The sequence below is a fragment of the Dermacentor albipictus genome, chromosome 2, assembly GCF_038994185.2.
Source record: "Dermacentor albipictus isolate Rhodes 1998 colony chromosome 2, USDA_Dalb.pri_finalv2, whole genome shotgun sequence".
NCBI classification, from domain to species: domain Eukaryota; kingdom Metazoa; phylum Arthropoda; class Arachnida; order Ixodida; family Ixodidae; genus Dermacentor; species Dermacentor albipictus.
In genome coordinates, this window is record NC_091822.1 from 144,584,582 (window position 1) to 144,604,529 (window position 19,948).

Here is a 19,948-nt window from a genome sequence, read left to right on the forward strand (position 1 = left end):
TCAGCTTAGATTCGAGGATTTTTTTGGTTAATGTGCCCGTTTATAACTTCCAATGATAAATATGGTCCATAGCTAGCGTCCATCTAGAAAAGTCAGTATCGCAGCCCCTACTAGCCGGGCCAGTAGCCAACTGAAGTACATGAGCGATGCCGTCACTTTAGAACCAGCTCTAATACGACGTTGGTTAATGTATCGGCGCGCGGTGTGGCATTATCGTAATGGCACACTACAGTGCTGCTTTCAAACGAAAAGTTGCGCTAGCCGCAGAGGCATAGTAAGCCAGGAGGGACATCAGCATCGATGAAAAAAATGCCCGTCGTTGGAAGGGGCAAAGGGAAACGCTTTGTTATGCTTGGCATGCAACACCCTGGGCAAAAAGGGTGCTCAGCCATCATGCCTAATCGAAACGAAGGGTGGATTCCTAATATGCGGTGGTTGTCTTGAGTGGTTACCAGTCTGGCAGGTCCCCACGCAGTGCTTACAGGGCCCTTTGTGTGTGTGTGCGACTTAAGACGAACACTTTCCACGGACCAACGTCACCTCAAAGGAAGGATAAGCACCTACGATCCCCAGGACCCGCGGGTTGCCACCAGTGGAGGCAAGCTCGTGAAAAGTCACCTGGGAGAGGAGATCAGTCGCCCATCCACAATCAGACGCCCTTTCCGTGAACCTACGACGCACGAAAGAAAAGGGATCCGCCGCCTATTCCCGATCAAGACTCTGTAGGTTGCCACCTGCAGAGGCGAGCTCGTGAAAGATCACCTGGGAGAAGGAATCAACCGCTTACGATCCCAGACCTGCGGGTTGCCACCCTTGGAGGCAGGCCCATGCAAGCTCACTGGGTAGAAGGGATCCGCCGCCCATCCGCAACCAGACTTGGTGCCTGTCACGTGACGTTGACGTGAGCAAGATCCCGCCTAGGATTTTGTGAACGGCCCCGCAATGTACCTTTTCACTTCATTCTCTTCTTATCCTTCACCAACCATTGAATAAAAAGTGCAAGTTTTGCACTAGAAATCGTCTCGCCCTTGCCTGGGCGCCATGGTCTACCGGACGCCTGCAGCCCGCCGACAACGCCACGCTACCCAATAATAACTTTGGTCGAGCTTCAAGTAACAGGTGACGCAACAACTGGTCAGCAGCGGTGGGATACGCTACTCTGGAGAACGCAACAGCTTCTGCGTGTGCCACAATGAGGGGATGACAGCGATAAGGAAGAAAAATGCGAAATAACAGAGAGGAGCTGTTCACCAAGATCGCACCGCGTTTTGACGAGTGCAATGCCGCACTGTCTGCACATGCATGGGCACGCGGACGCGAGGTCTGGGCTATAGGGATGAGGCTAATGGCAGTGACAACATAGAGTGAGCTCGGCATGTTCATATTAAATAAATGCTGTTATCATTTTGTGAATTCTGTCCGCGCTTTTTTTGTTCAGCCTACATTCGAGGCAAGTTTTTCTTATTTTTTATGGCTTCGGCCATTCGGGGGTCGGCTTAGAATCATGGCCAGCCTAGATTCGAGTACGTAAGTAGTTCCCAGACGTATGTCAGTCTATTTTTACAACTTCACACAACCAATCACAAGAGTAGCTTTGGATTTATATGCCAGGCATGAATGTGTCATGGCCAGTGGCATGCATTTGCACGGACGGCAGATGAAGGGGAGGGTGGGGGGGTATGTCGCACGGACTTGCCATGACCCTCCAGATTTCAGTATCTTTGACAGGTCACAAATAATGCTGAACATGATAATGAAACAGGGAGGATGGCACCTGCTTTAGAAGAGTTAACTGCTGGGCTAGTTGGTGATCTTGCATACTGAAAAGATTTTGCGCCAAAAAACACAACACACACAAGAAAGACGACAACACCACGGGTGCCCGTGGTGTTGTCTTTCTTGTGTGTGTTGTGTTTTTTGGCGCAAAATCTTTTCAGTATGGCACCTGCTCTTTAGTGTCAGCGTCGGCTACGCGTGAAGTGGTGATCGAGTAATGTGATGCTCAGTCCTTTTGTCTGTCGCACAGACTGGCCTTGCCAGTGGTGTAGTGAAATTTTCTTTTTTCTCGCAATGTATTCGCGAGAAGAAAAAAATTGCATTCGACGCAGTCAGCTTGCTCTGCCGGCCACCATTTTTGTTTTGCTGTCCCGCACTGTTACAGCAGCAGCCACCTGTTGACCTGTTGTCATCCCGCAGCAAATGCAGGATGAAAAGAAAATATGTTTTTCTTTTTGCAGCAAATGACAGCGTAATGATCGCACCCTTAAACTTGTGTCAATTTTTTTAACAAAAAAGCTTGATCATTATGTGAGTAAATAGAGTATTAAGGGGGGACGCGGGTCTTGAAATCGCGAAAAATGGTCAAAAATGGCAATTTTAAAAAATTGCGTTTTTGAAGTCTTGAATGTCCCAACTATGCCTCTACAAAATATTATGGCTCAATTCCTACTCGAAGTATAAAAAAAACGGCAATTTAGAAACGTCGGTGAGCCGAAATTGAACGCCAAGCGCGAAGATTTGCCTCATTTTCAAGCTGCCGTAGCTCCGCGCGACGCGAACCGATCGGCGCCATCTTGGTCTCGTTTGAAAGCTGGTTTCCCGCTCTCCATTCTGGCGCCCCTCGGCACGCTGTAGACCCTCGTGCAGCGGAGCGATCGGCACCCCAAGCACCCGTTCTCAAGAGCGAAATCGTCGCGAGACAGCCGCTGATTGGGTGAAGCGGGCGCCTCCCCGAGGCGCAGCCCTCTGATTGGCTGTGACGCATGCTTCGCCTGCCGCGGCACCGCGGCCGCGTTGTTCGACTCCTTCGCGTCGTCTGCTTTCGCCGGCGCGCACGTCATTTTTCGCATTCCTCTTGTATTTTTCGTTCTGCCTTTTTCTTTATCGTTCTTGTAGATATTTTGGCTATTGAGTCGCCTCTTTTAACCACGAATTTCTTGCTTTTGCGTGCCTGGTGTCTTTGTTCCGCGTGTCACGATGGCGCGAGACGCGCGCTTGAAAGCAAGCACGCGAAAAGCAGTCAGCAAAAAGAGGCGCGCATGGAATAAGAGCGCTACATCGTCGAGAACTACAGCTTCGGTGATGCCGCAAGCTGCTGTGGCGTAGAGATATGGCTGTGGCCTTAGTGGATGCGGCTGGAGTGAGCTCGCCAACAACAGCTTCGCCGGTGGACGCGGCCGGACAGTCCCGATCGGTGTCAACTTCGGTGTTACCGCAAGTCTCTGCAGTGCCGGTGGATGCGCCTGGACTAAGCCCGTCGAAAATGCTAACTTTTGAAACGCTGCAAGTCGCTTCGGATTCCGTGTCGTCGGAAGCGGCCGAGCCGGCTGACCTAAGCCTAACGTCGACTTCGGCGTTTCCGAACGCCGCTTCGGTGCCGACGGACGCGGCTGAACCGAGCTCGCGTGCTCAACGCTTCGACGCGGTGTTTTGCGCGGAGTGCGCGGGGCGTGAAAAGTACGCAGACAATAAAACTTCATTGGCGAAGAAGTCCGCGACTTCCCGCAAGTTCGAGCTAATGAACGTCGGCGCAGCAAGTAAAGACGACTTTCTGAGCTTTTTTTTTTTTTTGCCAAGTACCAATGCAATACAGAGGTTTTCACAATCTTTACATGAACAGATTTCTTTGAGTTTGGTGTTATTGTGTTCAGTAATGACTGGGCTGCATGCTAAAGCATTAAATTTTTCCATGTGATAGGTAAACAAAAGTGGCAGAGTAAGCAAAACTTTGAATGCAATTTTCTCAGCTTTGCTTTTTCGATCAAATGCCTTTGCCTTACGGAACTTTTCATAATGTTTGCATCAACTGATTTTATTGAATTAGGTATCATTTTTTTCAGTAAAACCTCAACTACATCCTAAAGCTTTCCATTTTTCATTAAACCCATTAGACTAGCAATTAGGTCAGATGTAAGCTAATTACTCCCGCATTGTTTTTTTCTTCCTACTTTGTTATTCATTCATGACCTATATGATCACTTTTTAAAAATTTCTTTACCTTTAGGATGTGCAGTGGGCCCTTGGAAATGACAGCCATTCTTTGAAACTAGTTTTTTTAATTAAGAAATTATCATAATGGCCCGTAAGAAAAGACCTATGTGGGATGAATTATTTTGCAATATCTTCATTTATAGATGAGATATATAAAATCTGAATATATATTTGGGATCAGCATTCAAAGATATATCTGCATGCCAATTTTCAGGAAGATATGTTACGAAATAAAAAAAAAGTTTTCAAGACCCTCATCCCCCCTTAAGGGCCATTGTCTACACCCTTCATGCCTACGTTGGGTGCAAAGCACTTTCTGAAAACCAGTGGGGTTTGCTCAAAGGCAACTGGGGAAAACCACACAACAGAGAACACAAAATGTGGCTGCAACCAGCTATCAAGGCTAACTTACCGGCCATTTGGGGAATTTCGAGTAACATAGCAGACACCAGGTAGACGCATTCAAGCAGTTCTAGGTTGATGTGCTTGTGGAAGGGCATCTGACGTCGTTTCTCAATCTTCTCCTGCTCATTCGTACGCTCCTCCTTGCGCTGGGGCAGGAGACCCTGCAACACACAACAGCAGCAAGCATGTTAAGGAGGAATGGTCAAAGGTGCCACCCAACTATCACACGACAAATGCACAAAACCAACATCCGCATCACCAACATACGGTGCCCATCTGTTTATTCGGAAGTATTTTGGACCAAAAATGCATTCATAGATAGCAACTCTCCAAGTTATCCATAAAGACTACAGAAGAGGGTGAGCACCATGCGTGAAAATTTTACTGTGCAAGCTTGACACCTTGCAAGCAAGGCACACCTACCATATTTTCACGATTGTAAGTCGACCTCTTTCTTTTTTAATTTGGAAATCTGAATGGGGGGGTCAACTTACAATCGAAACCAAAACATAGCACCACAAAAAAAAAGCGAGACCAACAGGATATCAAAAAAGCTGCAACGTAGCTCCAATTTTATGTTTGCTCCAAGGCCCCCACCCGTAGCTTTCTGCTATCCTGCGCGTTTGTTCACTTTTCTGAAGGGTTTTTCAACATTCTTTAGAGTTTTACAGCACACACGGCACTCATGTGGGGGTGTCGATAGTTCATGGAAGTGCCGCTGTTCCATTTGCGGCGGCACCCTCAGAACAGCGGCGCTTGCGGGGAATATCGATAGTTCATGGAAGAGCAGACACCGCTCACATGTTTTTCTTTCCCTGTAGCTCTTTAGTTTCATGCGTTCGATTTGACTGCCAGCCATGTGCTACTTCCGTGCTTCCTCAGTCGTCACGAGTGCTCCGAGTACACTAAACATTCAGCGCTTGTTCACAGTGGCGTTGAAGAGGGCTGCCATCCTTTGCGCTGAAGAAACAAATAACTGCACAGCGGGCCGCAACTTTGATGTTTCTTAATGGGTGGTGCGAGAGTGGTGACGACAGTGCAGCAAAATTTTCACCTGTGACAGCAAGCGAAGAGGTTTCCCTAGGCCGAAGTCAGGATGCTTTCCGGAGCTGAAGGCCAAGCTTACAGCGTATGTCGCCGAAATGCGTAATCCGTCCCTGCCAGTGACATGCGACATGGTCACGAGACAAGCCTGGATCTTTGCCTTTTAAGGACCTGCTCCGCCGCGAGTATGAGTGGCTGGTGACAAAAGACAACGAACTTACGCCAACCGGACATGTCAAAAGAGCCTCCCTGACAGTTCTTTGTGGTTGGGTGCTTTCGGCGTGGACATAAGTATGTATGCTAATGCACTTATTTATGCAAATGCAGAATTTCGCTGGACGGCGACGTGCTTCGGGACCGTAGCAGCAATGACGATGGCGGCACTAGTGAGGAGTAGTCCAGTGACCATGCCAGCTACTAATAAATTTTCGTTATGGAATGCGCCCGCGGGTATGCCCTTTTTTTTTCCTCTGTCACACGCGATATGGGGGGGGGGGTCAACTTACATTCAAGTTGACTTACAATCGTGTAAATACGGTAACTCACATACTGTTCTAGCTTAAACAAAGAAACTGCAGCAATTATGGAAATGCTGATTACAGAGCTGATGTGAGTGCTGAAATAACACACAGTAAAACTTCATTAATTCGAAGTCCATCAGACCTCAAGAAATCTTCAAATTAAGGAAATTTTCTAATTACCCAAAAAGAAGACAAAAACAGAAAAGAAGGGTAAAAGTGCACAACACAAGCGTGCCATGTTTATTTACCGTGTAGCAGAAATACTCGAAGTTGTCATTGATGCAGGATTCCTCAATACGGTAGTTCACTGCACCAAGGGTTATGGGGCAGTATTCTTGAGCGATCACTTTTGCAGATAGTTTCACTTTCATGAGAATCTGTGTTGGACAAGTCTTGCCACCGTGTGCAAATAACAAGGTTTGCACAGAGCCAGAAATGCTGACATACCCGTACAAGCCTCAGAGTCTTGCGAAAGTGATACCATCTCCGAAAGTGATCGCCCGGGAGTATACCGCCCATGATCGTCGCTAATCATTTCCGAATCGCCCCGCTAATCATGCACAGCCTCTCACAGTCACCACCACTACACTCAACAAAGCTGTGACCGACATTCATGTACTCGATAATTGCCGCTTTCAATCTACCTGGTATAATTCCCATTGCAAATTATGGGACTGCACAAGTTCTATAAGTTAACCAAATTTTCATATGAACTGAGATTATCAAAATTTTACGGCACTAATCCCATGGCCAGAACTTAGAATAAGCGTCTGCAAATCAACGGAGTAGCAGCAGCACCTGAACGCATATGTATCAATGAAGTTAGCTAATCACTTTGACCTGGACACAGAGAAGTGTATATAACTTGGCCTTCATTTCTGTGGCTAACAGGCAAGAAAATAATGGAGTAGCTTACACCCTCTAAAGGCACATGACTGCATCGGCATCATAGTTCATCTAAGCTTTTACTAGGAATAGCAGTGGCACGACTTCTTGACATTAGAAACGGACAGAGTAAGAAGAAGTCACTGAGCAAACGCTACAACATAAGCTAAAGCTCTCAAGTCCTAATATGCAAACGCAAAGCAGCTGCCTGATTCTATCAGCAATAGTACTCTTGGTAACACACCTCTTAGCTGTTTGAGAATAGGAGGACTTTTGAGAAAGTCAGTAACATGTGTTAATCTCTTACAATCCGGTGTGTCATACATGATATGCATTGAAGAACTTCTAAAATAATAGAACCAAAAAGCATGAAAACCCTATATATTTGCTGGAAATCCACGTCCTCTTAGCAATTAAATACACAGCGAATTTAGCATTAACACTAGAAATAATTCTTGAGCTCTTTCTTCTATTAAAATATGTATGACAGCAGCTCTTCACACATTGTGTAAAAAATTAATAAATAAACAGGTTATTTTCTCATTTATACAGAAATTAGCAGAAAAAAATATCAGGGGGTTTATTTACTGTTTATCAGCCTACTGTGATGTTTCATTTGAGAAAAACATTTGGGAGGTTCTGCAAGGCACGGTTTATTTGCTGTATATTATATGATACAGCTTGCAGCTTTGGGTCTTTTTGTGGAGGAAAGTCATTTGTTTCCTCGCGAAAGAACAAATTTGGTTAGTAAAACATTATGTCTGTACAGGCTACTCTTTCTTAACACCCTTATTGGTGTACAAAAGGTAAGGAAATGAAAATTCCAGCAGTATTCATGATGAAGATAGCATGGGGCATGCCATATTCCAGGCATCAAGGACAAGAGCAGTAACAAAGAACACTCGGATGGGGAGGAAGAAGTTTTTCTTTTGTTTTGCATGAAGCATCTAAAGACTACGCAAAACAAAAATTAATATAACAGCAAGGTCAATAAACGATATGGCCTAGGTATTGAAGCTACCAATAATTGAGTCAAGGATGATGTCATCAACTTTTTATTAAACTTTTACTGGCGAAACTGTTAGAAATACACTCCTTTCTTAAAACAATGTCAAGATTTTTCAGTGGTTCAGATAACTTTTGTGCATTTTCTGCAATTCAAATGTATTTTTGCATGGTAGCAAAATATACCCGTAACTGCATGGGGTACCGTATAAGATACGCAACAATTTTGGCTCATCAAATCGCAATCAATTATTTTTTTAGAAAAGTGACGTTGGTTTAGACGAATGTGGCCTAAACAAAGATTGCGTAACTTTTTTTCACAAGGAAATAATAATTTATGCTGTAAGGGGTTAAGCCTGAAGATCTGAAGATTCCATTAGGTTGTACTATTCATGAGCCAAACGGGAAACTATGCACAACTTACTTGGGCTAGCATTTCTTTTGCACGGCCACCACTCTGGATGTCCAGCAGGGCATTGTGAGCATCACGAATGTTTCCATGACGGAATGCGCAAAGGCCAAGCTGAACTAGTGCTCTGTTGTACATAATCTGGACAGAAGCAGAAAACAAAGCAAAAAAGTTACACAGACATAAGCATTATCTCTTTACACAAATGCAGACAATATGAACCTTAGGTTGCAAGTAGTCAATTATAACACACTTGCCATAGCAACATCGTTTGAAGTTTCAATTCCTGTGCATGATGACCATCCACTGAGTCATTAGGGAGTTGTGCTACTTTACTACTTCTTCAAGATGCAAAAAGATGGCACCATGACGTGTCAAACCACAAGCTAAAGAAATTTTTCTCTCTTATGCTTTCTAGCAGACATATGTCACTTGCACACTGCAGGAAAGCCCTGCACAGCCGTACAGGGTAACAGCTGCTGTGACCCACGTCGCAGCGAAGGGGTTAAATAATCAAACCAACCTTACCAAAGAAATTTTGATCAAACTTCTTGAAAACCTTCCATAATGGTGATCAGTGAATGAATAAGACTGAAGCTGACAAATAAGAGCGGCGCCTTGACATTGACAAGAGTGACATCTTCAGAAAGACGTCACTTGTGCAGTGCAGGAAAGCCCTACACAGCCGTACGGGTAATAACTGTCGTGACCCACCCATGACCCGATGTTCCAGTGAAAGGGTCATATAATCAAATCAACCTTACCAATTAGATTTCAATTAAACTTTACTAAAAACCTTCCATAATGGCGATCAGTGAATGAAGAAGACTTCAGCCTGGAGCCAATTGGGGAATTGTATTCAGAGCCACGACTTGTTGCGCAAAGTCCTTGCTTTGACAAAGACAATCCCCTTTGTCAAGACACTGGCGCCAGCTTGAGACACCACACCTTCAGCCACTGTCAACTGCTTCAAATTCCCATCAAGAAATCCAATCCAGAGCAATGAGATTTTGAAGTCTTGCAACTCTTGTTCTCGGGTAGACAGAGTAACAAGGTAGGTCTAACTGGATTTTTTGAATGTTGCAGAAGTCAGTGATTGAACTAAATCTGGAAAACATTCTTTGCAACATTTTTCTGGAAATTAAGTAAAATACACCTGCAAGAACTTAAAACCAAATGAGACAAAACAGTACCAGACCGAAATAAGCCCATAAAATTACACACATCCACAAATTCTTCACCATAGCTCGCAGAATCCATAAAATATACCAGCACCACACCTACCTGGGTGGGCACGTCTGCATGCTGGATGCTCTCCTGGAGATGAGACATGAGCATGAGGTCGCGTGCCTGGTACCAGTTGTCGTGCAGCGCATGGTGGTAGATGTGGCACAGAATGGCCTGCGTCCGGATACGGTCCGTGCTATCCTTGGCATAGATGAACTTGCAGAGCTGCTCCATCTCCTCCAAGCTGTTCTTTGGCGCCTTCGGGGGCGGCGGCTGCTGCTCGCCTTCTGGCACTGCAGCCGGCTGGTCGCCACCAGCCTCGTTCGACTCCGGTGCCTCCGCTGTTGTCGTTTCAGGAGCCTTCTCGGTCGTAGCCTCATCTTTCTCAGTCGTAGTCTCTACTTTCTCAGTTGGTGTCTCCACTTTCTCAGTCGTAACCGCCTCTTTCTCGGTCTCGGTGTCTTCCTTCTCAGTCGTGGCATCACCACCTTTTGCTTTGTTGCGTTGAGCAAGGACCGTTGGGTCGAACTGCCACCAAAAAGATGGCAAATTAGACTGCATACCTGCCGATCTATGAACTTTAAAATTCATAAAAACAGCACAGACACAACAACAAAGGGTGGAGGGGAACAGCAAGCATTTTATTTTGTGTTTACCCTGAGCGCACACATTGATTGCCCGATAATCCGGAAATTTTTACGGCCCCCTCCATATAAGACAAATTGGTCAGCAACTACCTATTATTTCCCTCTACGGGAAAGACCTAGGTAGCCTTCATGATTGGGTACATTTCCTCACCTTATAATAGAGGTGCTCAATGCGGCGGAGGTAAACGTGGCAGAGCTCCGAAGCAGACCCACGGCCCTCCAGGTAACCCTGCAGTCGCTCTATGATGGTGCAGACATTCTTCTCATCTTTAAGGCGTTCCACGTACTCTGGCGAGTGAGCATCACAACCCTGGATGGAAGAGATGCAAGAAGGAAAGGTAAAAGACAGCACTCAAGCAAAACATACAGGAAACGAAACACAAAGCGTTTGATACACTGTTGAAATTATCTGAGAAAGAAGCCTCAAGTAAAGCTTAGTTCACAGCCTAGTTCATATGCACTACGAAGAAACGCAAGAAAAAAACTTACTAGCCAAGAAAACATACAGCACGAAGTATGCAAAAATTTAGGAGACAACTGCAGTTGACGTTTACATAATATGAAACGTTGTGCGGATTGTTGCAGTAGAAGACACTAACATGCGCCAAGCTGGTTGAGCCCGAGCAACCCATACACACATCATTTTTGCGGCTTCAGCAAGCTTACGTTCGTGGTCCTCGAATACAGCCTTGGTCAGAAGGGAATTTAATGTCAGGCGGTCAATTTTGGAGATGTCAATTTCAGTGCACACTGATTGGCTGGTTGAGAAAACCATGAGCTGAAGAGCTGGTTGCAAAGAAAGCTGCCGCGGCAGATGCCTAGTGTTCTCAGCATTGCGCACCTCGCATCTTTCTTGTTCACACGGGATCTAGCCACCAGAAAGCATATCATACAATCGCAGTTTGGCAATGTACTGAACATTGGTGCCAATAGATTGTTTTCAAGGAACGTGTTAATTGAGAAAAAACAAGCGCAACTGTACAGGGCCACTTTTTGTGTCCTCGATCCTGAAAATTGGCAACAGGAGGAAATTGTACGGAACAGGATCGTATCAATGTGATTCTACTGAATATTAAATTAGGATATTGCATTATCCTTGAATTAAGACTACAAGTTGGGTTAGTCGAATCGGATTCATGGCAATAAACAAAGCTTAGCGCTAAGACGGACAGAGAAAAGAGTGCACAACACAAGTGACGCAGCTTTTGTGTTGCGCACTCTTTTCTGCAAACTTCGTCTTAGCTCGAAGAGTATTGTGGGTTACCATGAATTCGTTGTCTTTAACAGCGCATGAGAGCTGCAATGCAATGTAGCCATTGGGGCATCAACAAAACCCAAGCTTTGGTCTTCAATTGTGGGAAACAAACAAATGGCTAGGGTAAGCAAGGTAGGCATATTCAAAGAGTAAAAAAAAAGGGGAGGGGGGGATTAATCGTACTGCTCAACAGCACCAACAAAACACAGGGTTTTGACAACACTAATGCTTCTGGCTGCATTTTGACTTTGTCCCTTTTTCTAAGAAACACTGGTCTATTTTCTGAAAGCAGCAAACGTGCAAGCTCACCAAAACTGCCTAATGCAGCAAAGGCTAGCACAATATAGCACATATATGTTGTTGTAGACAATGACTGCCTGACAAACGCCAGCAACGAGCCACAAGGGGACCCAAGAAGAGTCACGTGTGTCTCACAAGCAGTAGTCTGGCTACCCCTATCATACACCTAGACACATCACACAGCCTCACCTGAAGGATTTTGGTGAATTCCTCGTCCATACGTTCAACCACGGTAAGGATACATCCCTTCACTCGGTACGGAGGTGCCACCAGACTCTCGGACTCCTCCGCAACGTGCTCACCAACTGATATGTTGCTGTTCTCAATCAAAATGTCAAGAAGCATGTGGATGAACTCCAGGCACCTGTGCACACAACAGAAGCTCGCGCTGAAAGATAGCACCGCTGTTCTCATGGGGTACTGCATTCAGAATCAATACTAGTACCACAAGCCACAGAGTTACTTGAGGATTGACAAAAACAGCATACCCCTTATTGTCAGAACAGTTTCACTGCTCACCAAGCTCAGGCCAATATTGCCCCCAATTGCGACGAACAAGGCAGTGCCAAAACTAAGTCACGAATTTATATCAGCTTTAGGGTCAGCTATTCTTCATGCATTCCAGCATATTTGCGGGTGCTCGCGTACACTCCAGAATGTACATCACTACTTACATCTTGCACACAATCTGATTAGACGATTCCTTTTTGCTACAATCGGCGACAACATTCACGAAAGTTGCAATAAATGTAGGTGCACCTAACGCCAAGCGACAACTTTGCAACAGTGATTAGCCAGCGAAAGAGAGTCACTGGTAAATAGATAAACAATGCGCGAGTGTTTGGAACAGCCAAAAGAAACTTCTGCAGCCCTTCAAATTATGCAGTTATTTCATGGCCAGATTAAGCGAATCCGCATTTAACATCTCCCCTATTGCCACAAATTACCACAAATAATTCAATCAGCTAACCACAGCTCACAAAAATCAATATGATTAGCTGCAGCAACAGCATACAGAAACATCACATTTCAACACAGCCAACAAGCTACCTACCACCTGCCCAAACCAAACTTTCTGTTCAGAAGTTTTCTCACATGGTGAAGACGTCATCATATGGCATCAGTGCACCACTGTTTCCAAACCGTTTTCAGGTGAAAGCCTTTTTCTTCAAGTAAGGCCTACTATAGTTGACAGGTTACTGTGATTTCATATTGATTACAATGACCTTTGTTGATGGTCAGCAAACAGCTTAACAATGTCACAATCTGACATAAGGGAGAGCTGTTTCCGATACAGGTGGCACCACTGCCTATGTCACTTTGAAGTCACTTTCTGGAAAAATGGACCATTATTCCCATTAAAATGACTCTTTGCTACACTGATTACTGCGAAAAAACAAATGTTGAAATGCAGGCTTGTTGGTCTGGCATCTTGCAGTACTACTGTAGCACATACAGACAAGGACGCGAGAAGGCACGTGAAAGACACAGACACGGCGTCATGCTGCGTCTTTCATGCAATCTTCTTGCACCTTCGTCTGTATGCGCTACAATAGCAGTTTTGTGATAAACAAATCTAGGGAGGTGCAAGTTTGCAGAGGTCTAAATATAACTTGCCTTCCTTGAGTGTTCCTTTGATATAGTAATTGGAAAACTGCAACGTTTCCATGCAATCAGTACAGCTTCATATGCAAGGCTACACAGAAATGCGCATTCACTTCCACTCACTTGTGCCACATATCAAGTTTCATACAGGTCGCAATGTTGGGGTTGTAGTCAAAGATGGCCGACACGACAGCAAAGGCAATCTTCAGCTGAAAGCCTGGACCGAGGTTGTGGGCTTGCGAGATGGCCAGCAGCTCGCTGAGCAGCTCAATCTGCTCAGACCGGTCAGTGCCCTTCTTGCCACGCGCGGCCATGATTTCATTCAGCTTCTTCAGCACAACCTGGTGGTTGATCTCTGCATCCTTGGCAAACATTTTGGGCTTCTCCTGCGCATTCCAGGTTTCACCATCAGCAAGTGGTCGCCATTTGTAAAGCCACAGTAGACTTAAAATGTACCACATTGCTGCAACACTGCAGACAGGACCAAAAACACCACTACCAGACATGACAGGTGCTATATGGAAACTTTAATGTCGCATTGCCTTTCTAAACAAACGTGAAAGAATTAGGACACATATAACACGAGCAGATAGCAACAGTACTAGAAGCAAGCGCCTGCTGGCTTACTAAAGCTTGGCAGTTTCTAGAAACATGTCACCTGCTGCTCATCTAGTCACTGCGGATCGCAAGTACGTAGTGTTAACAGACAAGGACAGAAGTAAGGATGAGACGGGGCACAGCACTGCATCCAGTCTCTTTCTCACCAGTGTCCACGTCCAATTGCACTGAGCGCACTTGCAGCATCCCACAAACAAGTGCAGCGAAATTTATTCTCTGCGAATTACCATATCCCTGTCTGCAAGATGGCTATACAGTCTCTCAAACACAATACATTACTCTTTGCTTCACTTATTCCTAAGCCCTGCTTAAAGACCAACTGCAAAAACATTTTGGACCACATAACAAACCTAATTTAAGATAATGTTAATATAGAGAAGCCTGCATGCAAAACTGGACTCTTTAAAAACGAGCAGAAGCATCATGAAAAGCTACCAAAAATAGCCGCTTTTGATACTGACACTGAAAGAATACGGCCATAACCGGTCCCAAGAAGTGATGCATGACTAAGTGCGCGGTTCCTCAGCAAGACCTGCAATCTCAGAGGCTGGGCTGCCACGTCGCATGGATACTTCATCCACCGCATGCTGTCGCGACAAACCCTTTCGCCATAGTAGACACTCTGAATACCACATGCTCCGACTGGTTTCTGTGGCTCTCCAGGTGTGCCAATGTGAGCCATTCTGAGGGCCTGGCCCTTCACGGCTACTCGTGGCACGCAAAAAATTCTCAAACACGAATGCTGGGACTTGCGTCATAGCAACACCACAAGGCGCACAGACTGTCTGCTTAGATGCTGTTCAAACGCTGCTAATAAAAAAGCTACACAATTACCAGCTCTGCGGCACAGCCAAGATTGTCCCCTAGTTTATATGTACTACTCACTCATAACAAACTTAGCCAAAGTGAAATTTCGTTGCAGTTCGCCTTTAATGGTTCTGCATGCATATCACATCACATTGTCCTTTAACCTTGCCAACTGCCAATGCAAATCTCGCTGGACCAGTGGATGCTCCCTGAGAAGTTTACCAACTATCGAAAAAGTTTTGAGAAGACCACATATGACACAACCACACACACCAAGTGGTGTTCATTCAAGCAAGAAAGACTGCTGTGAGCACTGCACCAAATTAAACTGTTCCCTTTCCCCAGGTTTTACTTAATTTTTTAATTTCTCAGCTTTCAATAAAGACTAAAAGGGCTTCCCGGGTTTACCTTCTGCAATACAAGACAATATTTAAGCTGTGATGATAACGCATATTCAGTTAATGCATTGTTTATTTCAAAAATATTACTTGCAAAAGTAAGCAGCAGAACACTCAATCAATCAAAACACGGGAAGGAGACAAGTCCACTTTTCGAAACATTGGCTCCTGCTTTCAACTTGTTCTCGTTTTGCTAATCAATCAAAATGACGTTTACTACTCTAGCTGATATGAAGTCAGGTTTTGTACAAAATAGACATGACAAACCTGGAAAACACCGCAAGGCATATGAAACACCATGAGGCACCAATTTTATGCAGACGAAGTGAGTGCAGTGGATTGAGTCAGCCAATCAAAGACAAGAGTAACTGTGTATGTCAGAGAAAGAAAGACTAGCAGGTTGTGTGCAAATAATCCCTCCATTGTCCTTTTAGCTGTTGTACACAACAGGATTAGCAGTGGACAACAGACTAGCCTTTCTGGTTCTCGTTCCTGAAAAACCCGTAGTCCTCACTGCAGGTCCAATGGGCTGAGAGAGTACCATATTTACTCGAATCTAACATGCACTTTTTTAATGATAAAATGGGTCCTAGAATTGCATGCGCATTAGAATCAAGTACGACCCTAAATCTGTGTTACCATATCACCATCGGCATTTCAAAATGGCCACCTGATACACGCCTTAAGCCTAACTGCCGTAACTTCCTCCATGTGCTGTAGTATGTGTGCTTACGTTAGTCCCGGCCTGTATCCCTGTTTTTGAGTTTGCTCTATCAGCATGGAAGTGCCAACTGCAAAGATGCACCGAGTGTTTATCATGATATCGCAAAAAAGGAAAGTGACCACGTCTGCGGAGACAGGCGGACTGCATCACGAGCATTCAGAGTTCCCGAAACTTGCATGTGGGACTGCGTAAACAGGAGAGGCATTCTACTCAGATGGCTGCTGCATAGGCACGGCCACGCAGCCCCTATCTCAGTCTATACATCTAGAAGCACTGCGCTGTGCTCTCATCACTTAGTTCCTGTTGAAGTGAGAGGCCGCACCAATATAAATTTGCTCGCTCCTGCTACCACACTTTCTCTCACTCCAGCATTCCGATAAAAAGTTTCCGTGGTCATTGAGTGAGATGTGTTCATATTTGCTTGTGCACGCGCGACACCATGGTATGGTATGGTATGGTATGATGAACTTTATTAATGTCCTGAAGATCAACCCTTAGGTTGACGCAGGCGGCTCCCACGTCGGGACAGTAAGGTTTAACCTTACCGCCGTATCATGGGCCTTCTGGACGGCCTGTACTTGATCGGAAAGAACTCCACTGTGTAGGACTCGCTGCCACCAGTCTCTCTCCTTGTCACAGTCTGTGAAAGTCACAGGACACTGCCAAAGCATGTGATCCAGAGTAATGATGCCATTACACTTCTCGCAATTGATTGGTATCTCTCTTTCAGGATATATCTTGTTAATAAAGTTTGGACTTGGATAAGTTCTTGTTTGCAGCAATCTCAGAGTCACCGCTTGAGCTCTATTGAGCTTAGCGTGTGGCACTGGGAATTCCCTTCTGTTCATGTAGTAATGCCTTGTGATTTCATTATATGTAAGTAATTGGTCCCTGTTCTCCACCTGTATATTATTAAGGTCCTGGTCGCGTAGTGCACGGATAGTAAGCCCTCGTGCAGCTGCGTTAGCCATCTCGTTTAAATTCTTCCGAGATGGATCGACAGACCCCATGTGCGCAGGAAACCAGCGGATTTCGATCTCTAGGCTGTCCAACTCACCGATCAGCTGGGCAGCCCTTTTGGTTACAAAGCCATTGGTAAAGTGTCTAATAGCCATCTTAGAATCGCTGTAAATCTTCGTCCACTTATTATTCCTTAAAGCCAATGCTATCGCTACTTGTTCCGCGACTGTCGTGTCTTTAGTCATGATTGTAATAGCATCCCGAGTGAGACCATCTGCATCTACTACTACTGCCGTAAAGGCTTTCTTTCCTCTGACCCACGCAGCATCTACAAATGCCGCATGTTCTCTGTCGTGTTCTATCTCTTGCAGGAGAGCTTTGGCCCTTGCCTTTCGTCTTTCCAGGTTGTGCACTGGGTGCATATTTCTGGGGAAAGGAGTCGTCTTGATTATCTCTCTTATGCTACATGCTTGTTAATTTAGTTAGTAAGTGAATGTTTCAACTACTATCCTTACTTTTCATATAGCTTTCTACTAATTTGCTATCGCAATCGAGGCTTCGCCTTTCGAGCAAAACTGCGCCTTTTTTTATTTATCGCAACTTTAGTGCATTGGTAGCAAATCTTTGTTTTTCCAAATGAGAGAAAGTTGTATTTTTGTATGAAATAATGAGGTGCAGGGTACTGTAAGGAACTTTCCTCTTTTTAGGTCAAGGCAAATGGGTGTACGTTACAATCAAGGGCACGTTAGAATCGAGTGAATACGGTAGGTTCCGTGCTTCTACAGAAGTGTACATTTTGCCTCTTCCCTGCCATTTCGAAATCACTGCGTAAATTACCAGCCAGCATAACTGCATTGACATGGTACGACACTTATTGCTTTAGACAAACGCCAGAGAAAACTACAAGAGTTGAGATGGGCAACAACGGACGACACCAACCATGATGAGCGGCACGCCACCCTTGACTTCCTCCCAGCCTTCCTCGTCATCATCTCGGCGCTTGTCCTTCTGCTCCCGCTTCTTCTCACGACGACGCTGCTCCTTCTGTTCGTCTTTCTCGCCGCCAGCTCTGCTGTTGGGTTGGCAAATTAACAGACGCAATTAACAGACCAATGCGGAAGTGGTTCGCATACAGAAGCCAGTAAAGTTGACAATTGGGCTAGCTGGTAACCGATCAGCAAGAAATATGAAGAAGGCACCGAAACACAACACAAAGAGTGTCGGACGACACAATTGCAGCAACTTGCAACGAATTTCTATTTTGAGGAAACGCCATGCGTCAGAAAATATCAATCACTAAGTTGCTGCGAATGTGTCGCACACGCTCTTCGTGCGGGGGTTTTGCATAGTGCTCCTCTTTTCAAGATGTATGCAGCAAGCCACCTGGGCCTCTGCAAGACCCAAGCGGAGTTTCGGTTCCTGCATTCCCTAATCTAAAATCTTTCTAATTACTTTTCAATTAAAATCTCCATGCTCACATTGCAATAAGCTGAATCACAAGCCCTGTCTGATAAGATGGAGGCACCTCGCATTTTTACTGTCTTAGCCACACATACAAAGGGAGTAATGAAAGAAAGGTTCACAGAGAAAGATGTACAAAAACTTGCAATCCTCCGACTTCCCCATCTCACAGTGCCTAGCATTTATCGGCATGTTTATGTTGTTTTGTCTTGTCCCTGTCCTGGCCTTTCCCATTTTCACATCCCCTCCTAGTTTTACATTTCTAGCGAGTTCATTTTTTTTTTATGCGAAGCATATTACGAGAGCTCAACCCAGCTCCTCAGGCGCGGCGGTGTCGCCATGAAACCACGTGACACCGTGACGTCACGACAGAGGAGAAGTGGCTTTGGCTCAACTCTTGCAAGACGGGCTGGGTGGGAATCGAACCAGGGTCTCCGGAGTGTGGGACGGAGACGCTACCACTGAGCCACGAGTACGATGCTTCAAAGCGGTACAAAAGCGCCTCTAGTGAATGCGGTGTTGCCTTAGAAACGAGCTGTTTCTAAGGCGTGCGTCTCTTGCTCAGGCGCACATTTCGTTGCCGCGCCGAACGCTGCTTTGCTCAACGCTCACCGCGTCCAATGCGGGGCGCGTAGTCGCTGCCCTGTAGCCCATTGTCTTACACCCCTTGGCGGGCCGAAGGGAACGCTGTCGCGTTCCACTCTTGAAGGCGAAGCAGTAATGCATGAGTTGTTTCTTCGTCTAGCCGAACCAAATATAGCCAAGCAACAGCAGTTCACCAGGCTGAACAGTGGTCCAACAACTAAAATAAAGGCTAGTATGCTTCGCATCCTGGGCTTAACCTTACCTAAACCACAGCCATTTTTTAGTGTTCTACTGCATACACCTGAACATCAATACAACAAAAACAGATGTAACAAAGTAAACCTTACTTGCTGACATCAGCATGTAACAACTATATGTGTTTCTTATGAATATCAGAGGTAACAAAGATACCCTCTTGTTGGATGCGACTTCGCTGTAATAACAAGCTTCAACTGCACTATTGCAAAGGCTTCAGTTAGACAATTTATTGCGGTAGTAAGCTTATTTGCAGATCTAAAGAAACTTGTACATTACACACAGAGGTTACGAGTAAAAAACAAATTTATGGCTGCGACATTGAGATCGGACAAAGAAAAGCAGGGCAAGTCATAAAAACATGACACACTAACACTGTCTATAAGAAAGATAAAGCTACGTCACTAATGTAACTAACCAACCAACCAAAAATTTTTGAAATACTTAAATATCACCCATCATGCAATGTCACTGCTTGAATCCCCTAGGTTTAGCGAAAATGATCACACTGCTAGTGAAGCGTGTTCATCTGACAACTACGAAAATTATTCACAGACAAAAGCGATAAAACATTGTTTTTTCAGATTTCATAACTTCTGATGCTACACAAGCCAGTGAGTAACATAACACCATAGATACTTACTTCTTCAAGAACTTGTTGGCCAGATTCCCACCGTACTTCTCGTCATCGCTCGATGAAGAGCTTTCACTCTCATCTGACGATCCCCAGTCCATGGAATCATCATCCGACTATGAAGAAATTGAAATTTTTTAGTGCAAAGTTCGAGGGCACAGCACATAATTACATAGGCCAATGAAAAAGAGCTTGATAAGAAACCAAAAAGCT

The 19,948-nt window shown here is 45.1% G+C and overlaps 1 protein-coding gene across 1 annotated transcript in view; it reads right to left on the reverse strand.

Annotated features, from left to right (window-relative positions):
• Nucleotides 1–19,948, reverse strand: part of eIF3c (eukaryotic translation initiation factor 3 subunit c) — a 36,382-nt gene that overhangs the window by 11,173 nt on the left and 5,261 nt on the right. The window contains exons 8-15 of the mRNA XM_065435550.2: nucleotides 19,745–19,851; nucleotides 17,740–17,872; nucleotides 13,417–13,679; nucleotides 11,878–12,052; nucleotides 10,285–10,443; nucleotides 9,544–10,014; nucleotides 8,275–8,400; nucleotides 4,403–4,556 (exon numbers count right to left, since the gene is read on the reverse strand). Of these exons, the coding sequence (XP_065291622.2) occupies nucleotides 4,403–4,556; nucleotides 8,275–8,400; nucleotides 9,544–10,014; nucleotides 10,285–10,443; nucleotides 11,878–12,052; nucleotides 13,417–13,679; nucleotides 17,740–17,872; nucleotides 19,745–19,851 (1,588 nt within the window). The remainder of the gene's footprint in view (nucleotides 1–4,402; nucleotides 4,557–8,274; nucleotides 8,401–9,543; nucleotides 10,015–10,284; nucleotides 10,444–11,877; nucleotides 12,053–13,416; nucleotides 13,680–17,739; nucleotides 17,873–19,744; nucleotides 19,852–19,948) is intronic.